The sequence below is a fragment of the Pelophylax lessonae genome (genome assembly GCF_965119305.1).
Source record: "Pelophylax lessonae genome assembly, chromosome: 2".
NCBI lineage: Eukaryota > Metazoa > Chordata > Amphibia > Anura > Ranidae > Pelophylax > Pelophylax lessonae.
In genome coordinates this window covers 382,469,052-382,481,378 of record NC_138769.1, presented here as the reverse complement: position 1 = coordinate 382,481,378, position 12,327 = coordinate 382,469,052, and the positions used below count along the sequence as shown (strand labels likewise).

The 12,327-nt window shown below is 45.5% G+C and overlaps 1 protein-coding gene across 1 annotated transcript; it reads right to left on the bottom strand.

Moving 5' to 3' along the window:
- Positions 1 to 274: 274 nt before the first annotated feature.
- Positions 275 to 9,363, bottom strand: LOC309548123 (putative nuclease HARBI1; the record flags this gene model as incomplete). Its single annotated transcript, XM_082248088.1, has 3 exons — positions 275 to 1,066; positions 1,189 to 1,476; positions 9,241 to 9,363. 3 exons carry the CDS (start codon positions 9,361 to 9,363, stop codon positions 275 to 277), a joined length of 1,203 nt encoding a protein of 400 aa, XP_082104214.1.
- Between the last annotated feature and the right edge of the window lie 2,964 nt (positions 9,364 to 12,327).

The window sequence follows — 12,327 nt, the reverse complement described above, 5'->3', positions numbered from 1 at the left end:
AGTGTTTGAATAAAAGTGGTTCAAAAATGCAATGATTCCTCACTTCAATAAAACACCTTTGTCATTGAAATGTGGTATATGCGAATGTCACTTCTCATAAGTACCCGCTATGGAAAAGACACTTGAGCAGTTTCTTTCACCCTTTTATTTTTCAACATGCAAGAAATTGATTCAAAACAGGCAAGTACAAGATCACATATGATAACATAACAGCTGTACAAACTTAAATGGACCATGTAGCAAAGATGTTTTCTGACACATACAGTATAGCATTCTACATGTCATTCTGCCAGCTCACTGCACCGATTCCATTGAAATATGCCAGGTAATCCAGCCTGCTTTGCCGAGCACTTTGGGTTGGTAGCCTGGAAGGCACTCGGTCCACAGAAGTCAGTCCAGCAAGGCACTCCTGCCCTTCCTCGCGGTTGGATATTCCAGATCTATCACCTTCCCGATCTGGTGCTGATGCAGCATACCCCTGTACATGGCGGCGGAGGTAGTTATGAAGGACACAACATGCCAAAACAACAGTATCCACTTTATACATTGCCAAGTTAATGGCAGTTTGAAAAATGCGGAATCTGTTGGCCAGTATTCCAAACGCATTTTCTACAACCCTGCGTGCACGTGACAGCCTATAGTTGTAGATCCTCTGCTCTGTGGTCAAGCCACGCATGGGGAAAGGTTTCATCAAATGTTCTCCTAATGCAAACGCATCGTCCGCTATGAAAACGAAATTGAGACCTTCCACATTCTGAGCATTTGTTGGTAAATTCAGTGTCTCGTCCTGGAGGCGCTTATAGAACTCGGTTTGCTCAATAACACTGGCATCTGAGTGGCGCCCATTTGTACCTATATCTAAGTATAGGAATTCGTAGTTAGCGTTCACAACTGCCATCATGATAATACTAAAGAATCCCTTGTAATTATAGTAATAAGATCCGGAGTTGGCAGGTGGGGTAATGCGTACATGCTTCCCATCTATCGCACCTCCACAGTTTGGGAAGTTCCACATTTCATTAAAGTTTTTGGCCACCTCCAACCATTCCTCTGTGTTCTCGGGGAACTGTAAAAACAAATAAAAAAATATATAAATCTGTGCGCTGCCGACAGAAAACGGTTAACAACTATTATTTTAGAAAATTGCAGTTGGTATTGGTAATATCTGAGAGTAATTAGAAAAATTACCTTTATGTATTCCTTCTGTAGAGCAGTAATCAGCGCCTTGCAGGTCTCAGGAATGATCTTTCCAAGGGCCTGCGGGGATATTCCAGTTGTGAATTTCAAGTCCTGCAAGCTTCTTCCTGTTGCCAGATACCGCAGGGTGGCTATCAGCCTTTGTTCTGCACTGATTGACTCACGCATGTTTGTGTCCTGCTTCTGTATCCGGGGAGTGACAGATGACAGGAGATGCTGGAAGCAGTCATCATCCATTCTTAAATAATTGCGGAAATCATCCGGATTGTTCTCCTGAATCTCACGGATGAGATGCACGTGTGAGTACTTAGAACGGTTGAGGAGCTATTCCTTACTCCACGATCTTCGTCTTCTCTGTTGTTTTTGCTTGAGAACGTTCTGGATAGCCAGAACGCCTAGCATAGCAACTGGAAGGCTGGTATCCTCCATCTTTGCAGGTATCAGACAGAACGTGCGAGGGAACGAGTGAAATAACGCGGCAACACACGAACAATCTGAACAGCTCGTCACGAAGGCACTCAAGGCGTGGTTAGAGGGGTCACACGCACATTACATCATTTCCTCTCACACGCTACAGCGTGGTTACGCATACCGGAAGCTAAGAATTATCGTCCGAGAAAATTCGTATCGTGAGTAACTTCTCCCGTTTAGCAAATATTATTGAGAGCTGCTAGAATCCGAAAAAAAACGGATGGAACGTTGCCCGATTTTCGGATCGTGTGTACTGGGCATAAGACCCTCCAAGCACCACAACCACTGCAGTTTACTTCAGCAGTTAAGGTGAAAGGTAGCTGTTCCTGTAAATTTGTGCCTACCACTGCCAGCTCACACACTAAAGCTACGTAGATGTCTATAGGTACAGTCTTAACTCTTACAGCTATCAATCAGACATCTAAAAGGGTTCCCTGCTTCATGTGCTTTGAACACTAATTCAATGCGTAAGGCAATGCTTATTTATGAGAAGCATTAGATATGACTGGACATCATTAATCATGATGATCTCAGCAAGGGTGGATTGTGCTGCATCAATGAAACTGTCTTGGTGATGGGAAAGCGTGAGCTTATTTTATTAATAAATATATTTACTTGTAATGGTTTAGTAGTGTTTTTTTATGGAACAAATAAGTACCCGTTACCTTGTCTGTGACTCTGTGGAGGTCCCAGGACAGGTCAGCAGCAGTGCACACTTCAGCCAGTAGCTCCTTCCTGCCGCCACTACTCCCAGTCTAGACTGCGACATGTGCGTCCTCCTTCTGCAGTCTGTACCGCGTTCCGCCCGTGCTGAAAGTGAAACCGGAAGGAGACCCGGAGTGCTGACTACGCTGTTCGTGTAGTTAACAGCTACACACTGCGTGCATTCGCCTAACAGTAGGTGTTCGGAAGCCGAATTCACTGGACATTTTTACAGCGTAATCAGCACTCTCCAAGTACTAAACTGGGGGGGATTTCACCATACCTGTCCCCCCCGCATTATTTCCTGGGGGGGATGTGTCCCCCCCGTCCCCCCCAGTTCCTACGCCCATGCATGTTATATTGATTGATTTATGCACATGTAATTATGTACTGTATGTTTGCATCCAAACTCGCACTATTTTTTGTATTTGATTTGCACTATTGAGGCACTTCAGAGGAATTTCCACTTTAGGGTGGAGCAACAGCCAAGGCCATATTAGTTTTGGACTATTGCATGTTTATAATTTGCACATTCTGTCACGTTTTTCAGTATACCTTTTTTGCGCTGTGCACCACTGTCCTTGTCACTCTAAAAATATTAGAATTTTTGAACAGCGGCATTTTGGGTTTAGGTTTATGCATCCATAGCCCACAGATATTATTTGGTTTAGAGTCGATCCACACTAGCGCGACTTGTCTGGCGACTTGTCAGCCTGACAAGTCGTGCTCCCTCGCGGTCCATTGACCGCTACAGGACCCATTCTAATAGGAGCGACACAAGTCGCTCCGACTTAGAAAAAGGGTGCTGTACTACTTCGGGGTGACCTCGGAGCGACTTGCATAGACTTCCATTATGTGAAGTCCATGCAAGTAGCTCCGAAGTTGTGGTGCATGGGAATGCACAAGTCGCCCCCGAAGTAGGACAGAGTCGTGCCGCCCCAGTGTGAACCGACTCTAAATCTATTTAGGATTTACTGGGCAACTCTATTTAGGATTTGAAATAACAACAGCAGGAGGATGCTCCTTTCTCTTGCACAGGACATAATAGTTGAAAAGTAGGAGGTCACAATTGGCAGACACCTATAAATTGCTGCCAAATCAAGGACAACATTGTATACATATATGACTGTGAACCTGTGTACTGTAATGTTACAAATGTAGTAAAGATAATGACAAGTAGAATAACAATGAGCAGTAAACCAGGAGAATTTGTTAAAAGACACTAAAGTGCCAAAAAACAGAGGATTTAATTAGTCTATATTGATGTGATCCTAAACCCTCAGTATACACAGTATACATGACTTTATTTACACCCTACGTGTTGTCTTACATTACCATGGTGTTAACATTTTAAAAAACACTCACCACTAATTCAGGCATGTTCTTGCTGTGGCTGCTGGAATGGAGTCTTGACTAGCTATGGTAAGGGGGTGGTTCACATGACCACTGCCTGATTACACTTCCAGCCTCATGACACTGGCCATGTTAACCTCCAGCTCTATTCTAATTTCTAACAGCCATGATGAGGCTTGAATTGGGGTAGATGAGTATCTGACAACTTTTAACTGCACATTACTGTAAATCAATGTAAAATCTGTAAATAAGGCAACCTGAAATTAGAGCTTAGGCTCCTTTTCTTTTTATTCAATAATCCTAATAAACTCTGTGCTTTGTGCTGTCTACTAATTAAATATACCAATCCTATGAATAAGCAAATACATTGTAAACATATAGGAATAAAAAAATAAAATAAAAATGGTGTGTAACACTTTCCACAGAGAACGTGCAATATGCAGCAAAATCCAATATGCTTATCCACCACAACCACCACATGTCATGCACTGCTTATCAGAGGATGAGACCCCTTAAAGTAGAACTATAGGCAACAGTTTTTTTTTTCATTTTGAATAGAGTAAGGGAGGGTTTAACCCCTGTAAGGTTTATCTTTCTCTCGTTGGGGAGATTTACCTTCACTTCCGGTTCCATAGCCAAACAGGAAGTTATAGGAAATCCTTGCAAATTAAGGGAATTCTTGGGGACTACCCCCCCCCCCCCCATCACCAGAACTAGTGTCCCTGTTGGAACACGTTTCCTCTATTACTTTTCTGGGGACAACCCACAATACAATTTTTTTTTTTTTACTTTCACTTTCAATGATAATGGTAAACAGGACAAATAGAGAGGGTGATTTTCCCTAATGGGGACACAGACAGGCATAAAAACCCAATAGGTGTTCTAATCCCTTTCCATTCAGTCCAAAACTAAAAAAAGTTTTGCCTTTAGCTATACCTTAACTATAGAAGGTCAAATGTAGTGGCCCCTCATTTAAGGGTATAGTATGATATGTAATGGATTCCCCAAAGAAGGTATACAACATAAATGGTGAAAAAAGTTTTGTATGCTTCCAAAAACAGCTTGCAAATGATCCCCCACTGTGGCCTAATAACATAGTTATTGTAGTTATGCCCAGGAAATGGTTATTGCAGTTAAAGGAGAATTAAACTTTATAGGAATTCTGCTTTGTGTCCTTTTTTTTTTTTTATCTAGATAGCGCTAAAAAAATAGGCCACATTTATCAGCGTGACTGGGTGTCTCTTATTATCCGACATATTATAAAAATAGAGTATCCCAGTCTGAATTTTCACTGAATAAAGCTGGCCATAAGCTGGCCAATAGGCTGAATGAAAGAAAATCAGATTTCCCCATCCACACAAACGAGGTGGATAGAGGAATCCCCCCTCTGGGACATTGTATTCTGACAGTGGGACCTGGCTGCTGCCGCTGATAAAGAAACAATCAAAATATTACAGCGCTTGCTCAAAAAATATGAATAACCACACATGTACCATACTATAGAGTCAGTGAAAATACTACAAAGTCTTTCAAGGTTGTCTTGTAAAGTGCTCAAGTGCTCCAAACTCCAAAAAACAAAGTGCCGAAGTACTTTATGTAAACATGCCATGAAGTGTACCACACTCCCCTCTTGTATCCCCACTCACCAGAAAAAATGGACCCACAGCTTTGCAGTCTGAGGGTCAACCAAGCTTGTATCTGGTGAGATGGAATCCAGCTTGCTTAGCAATTAAATCAGGTCCTACCAATTGTTGGTCTTGACGTGGTTTTAGTGACCTTGGAACTCAGTGAGATAAATGGTACCCATAGTGAAGTACAGTAAAAAAACATGTATTGCGCAGAATAAAAAAAAACAAGAATTGCAGATAACATCCTGTCCTTGATGATGCCCTGGGGAGGGGCGAAACGCATTAACGCATTTCTGGTTTTCGTCCAACAACGACGTCACTCCGTGTCCTCTGTGGAACGCACGCCATCAGCGGCGAACCCGAAAGAGCCTCGAGCATTGTTTTATGCCTGTGTTATCTGCAAATCTTGAAAGTGATTTTTTATTCTGTGCAATAAATGTTTTTTTTACTGTACTTGACTATGGGTAACATTTATCTCATTGAGTTTCGAAGGTCACTAAAACCACCTCAAGACCAACAATTGGTGGGACCCAGTTTAATTACTAAGCGAGCTGGATTCCATCTCACCAGATACAAGCTTGGTTGACCCTCAGACTGCAAAGCTGTGGGTCCATTATTTCTGGTGAGTGGGGATATGTAAGGTTCTGGCACTCTCAGTGCCTCCTATCACATCATTTCCGGGTGCTTTCCATCTACCTAGATAGATGAAGCACATATAGGTGTGTTTCCCTTTAAGAGTGCTGACATCATCACTGAGTGCCGGACTGAACAGCTATTTAAATCACCAGCTCTCACTCACATGGGTTCATTCAACCTGCTGTGTGCCTAGATGTGCCTTGATGCTAACCTGTCTTGAAGCTCTCATGCTTGTTAGCATACCTCGCTGTCGGAACCACGCTGCGCTGATCCCTATATCCCGCTACCGGATCATCCGCTCTTGTCGAACCTCTCCTCTGCTACATTGCTACTAGTGATAAGTACCCCACAGGGGAAACCTCAATAACCTTCATACTAAAGCTTACACTGTCTAGCTCTGCATACTAAGGACTGTTACTACATCTGCACTATCTAGATTGCTAGCTCTTGAGCCTACTATCATCTGCTCTTGCACTGGGTTAGTCTCTCCTTTATGTCATCTGCTATCCTATCATCTACTACCATACATAATTGCTAACCTATCTGCATCCCACCTGTTACTATCTCATTCTCAAGAACATTCCTCTCAAGTGTCTGTCACCTATCGTCTCAACTCAACCTGTCTCTTCAGCCTATCACCTCTATACTACTATATACATAGATCACTCCAGGAACTTCTTATTGAGTGTGTGTATTTACTTGCTGAATTGAGATCATCCACACATGATGAGTCTTTGGGAGTTGGGATTGGTGTCTCAGCGTTTCTCTACATGACTACTGAAGTGGAATATTTCTGCAGCTGTAAATCCACATCATACATAAAACGCAGGAGCGTTACAGGATACAAGAGGGGAGTGTGGTATACCTCACAGCATGTTTACATGAAGCACTTCCACACTTTGTTTTTTGGAGTTTGGAGCACTTGAGCACTTTACAAGACAATGTTGAAAGACTTTGTAGTATTTTCATTGACTCTATAATATGGCACATGTGTTGTTATTCATAATTTTTGAACAAGTGCTGTAATATTTTGTTTCTTTCTTTATTAGCGGCAGCAGCAAAGTCCCACTGTCAGAATACAATGTCCCAGAGGGGGGATTCCTCCATCCACCTCGTTTGTGTGGATCCATTATTTCTGGTGAGTGAGGATACAAGAGAGGAGTGTGGTACACGGTACACCTCAGGGCTTGTTTACATAAAGCACTTCAGCACTTTGTTTTTTGGAGTTTGGAGCACTTGAGCACTTTACAAGACAATCTTGAAAGACTTTGTAGTATTTTCACTGACTCTATAATATGGCACATGTGTTGTTATTCATAATTTTTGAGCAAGTGCTGTAATATTTTGATTGTAACTTTCTGAGTTTTGCACTTGGTGAACAGCAGCTGCCCATTTATCATCTTTTGACCATATTATTTATTTACATAGCGCAAGTTCTTATATGAATTTGCTGATCAAGAAAGTTCCTTAGCCCCTAAACAGAAACTGATTGGGGACAGATACTAGTTGATCGAAATTCAGCTGGTCCCTGCTGAACCAGCTAACTTTCAATCAGTGTATGACCAGTCTTATGCTGGCCATAAACGGATAGAAAATCGTTAGAAAAAAACATTTGGATATCTATAGATCTTTTAAACATGCATGCGATGGTGCCATCATTGTATCGATAAAAGTTGCCTAATTATCAATATTTTTATCGGTCGATAACAACATAAATGGCACATTTTTCATCGATAGCTTACACAATGTGGGGTTACACTTTAACACGCGCATGCGCTGTAGTTGTTTTTTGATTGATTACACTATTAATGTTTAGAAAATTGATAGTTTAGGCTCAAAAAATCCGACATGATGGTTCGTTTTTTTGCCATAAATCGTTGCATTTCAGTAATCGAAATTAGCCCACTAATGCTTTGTAAGTCACACATTTGAGCGTGTCAAATGCTTTTTCGAACGATTTTCTAAACGTGTGTAGCACCATCTAGTGTGTGCTAGTTGGTGAGATTGGATTTAGGATTAGATACGTTTTACCCTTTAGGGTCCTTTAACATGGGCGTTCCAATCAGATTTGTCTGTCAGTTTTGCAAATAGATCTGAACAGAAACTCATTGTTAGTCTATTTGAGGCAAATGTATAAGTATCACATAAATTACATCCATTCTGTTCAGCCCTGATTCAGCAGGGGATGTGTTCGTGATCCCCTGCTAAGTGAAGTGGATGTATTCCACGTGAAAAGGCTCTTAAGTTGAACATACGCTAGGAAAATTCAGTTCAAAAAATTACATTTTAAGAACATTTGTTTAAATTTCTAATCATTAGTGGGGTCAAATGGACATTCGACACCCGCTGATTGTTTGTTGGCACCCGCTGATCGTATGGTACACAGGCAGAATGGCGATCTGCCTATGTAAACAAGGCAGATTGCTGTTCTGTCAGTAAGAAAGGGATTGATCGTATGTTCCTGCAAAGCAGGAACATGGATCCATGCCTTCCCCTAGTAAAAGCATCTCCCCCACTGTTAAAAAGCTGGTTAGGTATCCAGTTAACTCTTTGATCGCCCCCTGATGTTTAAGCCCATCCCATGCAGTGTCATCAGTACAGTGACAGTGCATATTTTTAGCATTAATCACTGGTCCCCAAAAAGTGTTGGTTAGTGTCTGCCACAATATCGCAGTCCCGCTATAAGTCACTGGTTGCAGCAATTACTAGTATAAACATAAATAAAAAAACAAATGAATAAAAATATTTCATAGTTTGTAGATGCTATAACTTTTGCGCATATCAATCAATATACGCTTATTGGGATTTTGTTATCAAGCGTATTTAGCAGAATGGAAAGAAAAGGGGGTTCAATAACCCCCTTTTATCTATGGGATAGTGACAGGTATAGCAAAAGTAAACTAGAGCTAATTTGGCGGGCTTAGAGTGTGAGGAGACCTTGTTGCTGGGGTAGAAAGGGTCTGTAGCGCTCTGATAGGTGAGAATAAGCCCCAATCAGCTTAAGCTTGCCCCTTTAGCTAGGGAGAATAGGTTGCATACCTATTTCTTCCTGTACTTCCCGCCTCAAGAGCTCACCTCAGCGCTATTAAAGGGAGCTCATCAGTGACTGGACCTCACATCACCTCACAGAAGTCAGCAAGTGCTGTTCTGCTGTTCCCTGCCTCAGGAATCCATTCAAGATGAGTTTTCTTCGGCGCCTCACTACGTGCAGGGGTAGAAGGAAGAGAAGCATGGATGCATTGTCTGGCCTTACCGTCTTCTGCGAGTCAAGTGGAGCCGCCGTGAGCCGTGTCTCATGTGTCACCTGTGCTGGAGCCATCTGCCGGATGGAGCCGCAGACCAGATGAAGTGGCCGTCGGAAGAGGATGAGCGTCATTCAACACCGGAGCCGGACGAGGAGTCGCGGTCATCGGCGGAAGCGCGCAGGAGCGGCGCCCCGGGGCCTTCTACAATCTGCCGGTGCAGCGTAGGAGAGACGCGCACCCCGCCGCTGATTCCCCCACCCCGCAAGGGCCCGGTCAACATCCAGGCGGACCCCGCTCTCATCACCGGGTGGCAGAAGAGAGAGTGGCAGGACAACCTCCTCCAGTACCGGACGGCTGGCCCGAGTCTTCAGGCAGCCTCTGCTCAAGCCCCTCAGACGCCGGAGCATCCCTCCCACCGCAGACCAGGTGAGGAAGCTAACCCCCTTCATGTCAGTTGCAGGGCTTCTTTCCTTTAGCTCCTGCCAGCTTGTCTCCCCACAGAGGATTTGCAGCAGCTGACTGACAGGAGCGGCGAGTCTTCAGCGTTGTCCTCCCCTGTTGTAATTTCAAAGCTGTTGCAAGGTTTTATGAATGAATTGAAGTCTCTTGTGATTGTTTACACTGCCTATGCAGCAGCCTCTAAAAAAAAAAAAAAAAAAAATAAAATATTTCTCCTATTGCCACCTGGGCGCCATCTAGTGGCCCTTGGGCAATAGGCACATTAACGCATGATTTAATTGAAATATGTACATATAAAGCCTTGTAGAAATTACTTTTCTTTATTTTAGGTTTGTTGAATACGGAACCAGTGTTGCCAACCGTCCGTAGATTTACGGACAGCCCGTTAAAACAGGGCACTTTTCTCCTGCCCGTAAATGCCCGTAGCAGGAGAAAAGTGCCCGTAAATCTACGGCGGCGGCGGCGGCACTGTCAGAACTGCGCATGTGCGGCGCGCAGTTCCGGAGATCCCCGTCGGACGAGTGCCACGGCCCGCCTCTGCCTCAACCCCCGACGCCGCCTCCGCCCCCGACCCGGAGTTAATTACATCGGACGAGTCACTCTGCCACCCACGGCCCGCCTCTGCCTCCACCCCCGACACCGCCTCCGCCCCCAAGAGTTATTTACATCAGACGACGAGTGCCACCCACGGCCCGCCTCTGCCTCCGCCTCTCCTCATTTAAGTTTTCCCGCCTGTGTCCCTGGCCCTGCGTGATGAAGCCGGCCCGGGAGTCGGGACTGGAGGAGGAGTACGAGACTACGGGGGGCGTGAGCTATGGAGGGGGGTCACCGTCACCACACCATCACCTACCTATCCGTGCTGCTGGGCACCATGCTGGCCACTGACCGACCGTCCGATCCACCGCAGGGTAAGTCAGACTCAGACTGAGCCGGATCCTCTCATCTGGATGGAAGGGTGAGGGGGGGGGCACACACTGGCCCTGGCATCACGAGAAGTTGGAGAAGATGTTTCATGTGTAACTTGTACTGCCTTGCAATGATATGAGGGGAGCTACTTACCTACCCGTGTAATATCAGGGGAGCTACCTACCGGGTAGGTAAGTAGCTCCCCTGATATCACATAGGTAGGTAGATGGATGGGTATGTCCTTCATGTCCGCAGTGTCTGCCCACCCCCTTCACCATGTCCGCACAGTGTCTGCCCACCTTCTGTAACATGTCCGCACAGTGTCTGCCCACCTTCTGTAACATGTCCGCACAGTGTCTGCCCACCTTCTGTAACATGTCCGCACAGTGTCTGCCCACCTTCTGTAACATGTCCGCACAGTGTCTGCCCACCTTCTGTAACATGTCCGCAGTGTCTGCCCACCCCCTTCACCATGTCCGCAGTGTCTGCCCACCCCCTTCACCATGTCCGCACAGTGTCTGCCCACCTTCTGTAACATGTCCGCACAGTGTCTGCCCACCTTCTGTAACATGTCCGCACAGTGTCTGCCCACCTTCTGTAACATGTCCGCACAGTGTCTGCCCACCTTCTGTAACATGTCCGCACAGTGTCTGCCCACCTTCTGTAACATGTCCGCAGTGTCTGCCCACCCCCTTCACCATGTCCGCAGTGTCTGCCCACCCCCTTCACCATGTCCGCAGTGTCTGCCCACCCCCTTCACCATGTCCGCAGTGTCTGCCCACCCCCTTTACCATGTCCGCAGTGTCTGCCCACCCCCTTTACCATGTCCGCAGTGTCTGCCCACCCCCTTCACCATGTCCGCAGTGTCTGCCCACCCCCTTCACCATGTCCGCAGTGTCTGCCCACCTTCTGTAACATGTCCGCACAGTGTCTGCCCACCTTCTGTACCATGTCCGCAGTGTCTGCCCACCCCCTTCACCATGTCCGCAGTGTCTGCCCACCCCCTTTACCATGTCCGCAGTGTCTGCCCACCCCCTTCACCATGTCCGCAGTGTCTGCCCACCCCCTTCACCATGTCCGCAGTGTCTGCCCACCCCCTTCACCATGTCCGCAGTGTCTGCCCACCTTCTGTAACATGTCCGCACAGTGTCTGCCCACCTTCTGTACCATGTCCGCAGTGTCTGCCCACCCCCTTCACCATGTCCGCAGTGTCTGCCCACCCCCTTCACCATGTCCGCAGTGTCTGCCCACCCCCTTCACCATGTCCGCAGTGTCTGCCCACCCCCTTCACCATGTCCGCAGTGTCTGCCCACCTCCTGTACCATGTCCGCAGTGTCTGCCCACCTCCTGTACCATGTCCGCAGTGTCTGCCCACCTCCTGTACCGTGTCTGACCAGAGTCTGCAGACTCTGATGTAAGGGGGAACTCTGTGCTGGCTGGGTTATGGTAACCCAACCTTCATGTAAATTAGAGAAATATGTTTTTTGACTTTTGTTTAACTTTAACACATTGCTAATAGCACTAGCTATATGTTTATAGTTAAAATATTGATATTTGCACGCTTTAGCACTGAAAATTGTTATTTTAGGTACTTTTTTCAGTGTCCGTAAAAAATTGGTGCTGTCCGTAAATTTTGGACGTTCTGCCAGTAAATTTCCCTCCGGGGGGTTGGCAACACTGTACGGAACATTTTCTGTGTAACACATTGAGAGCGAGGTACTTTAGCACAC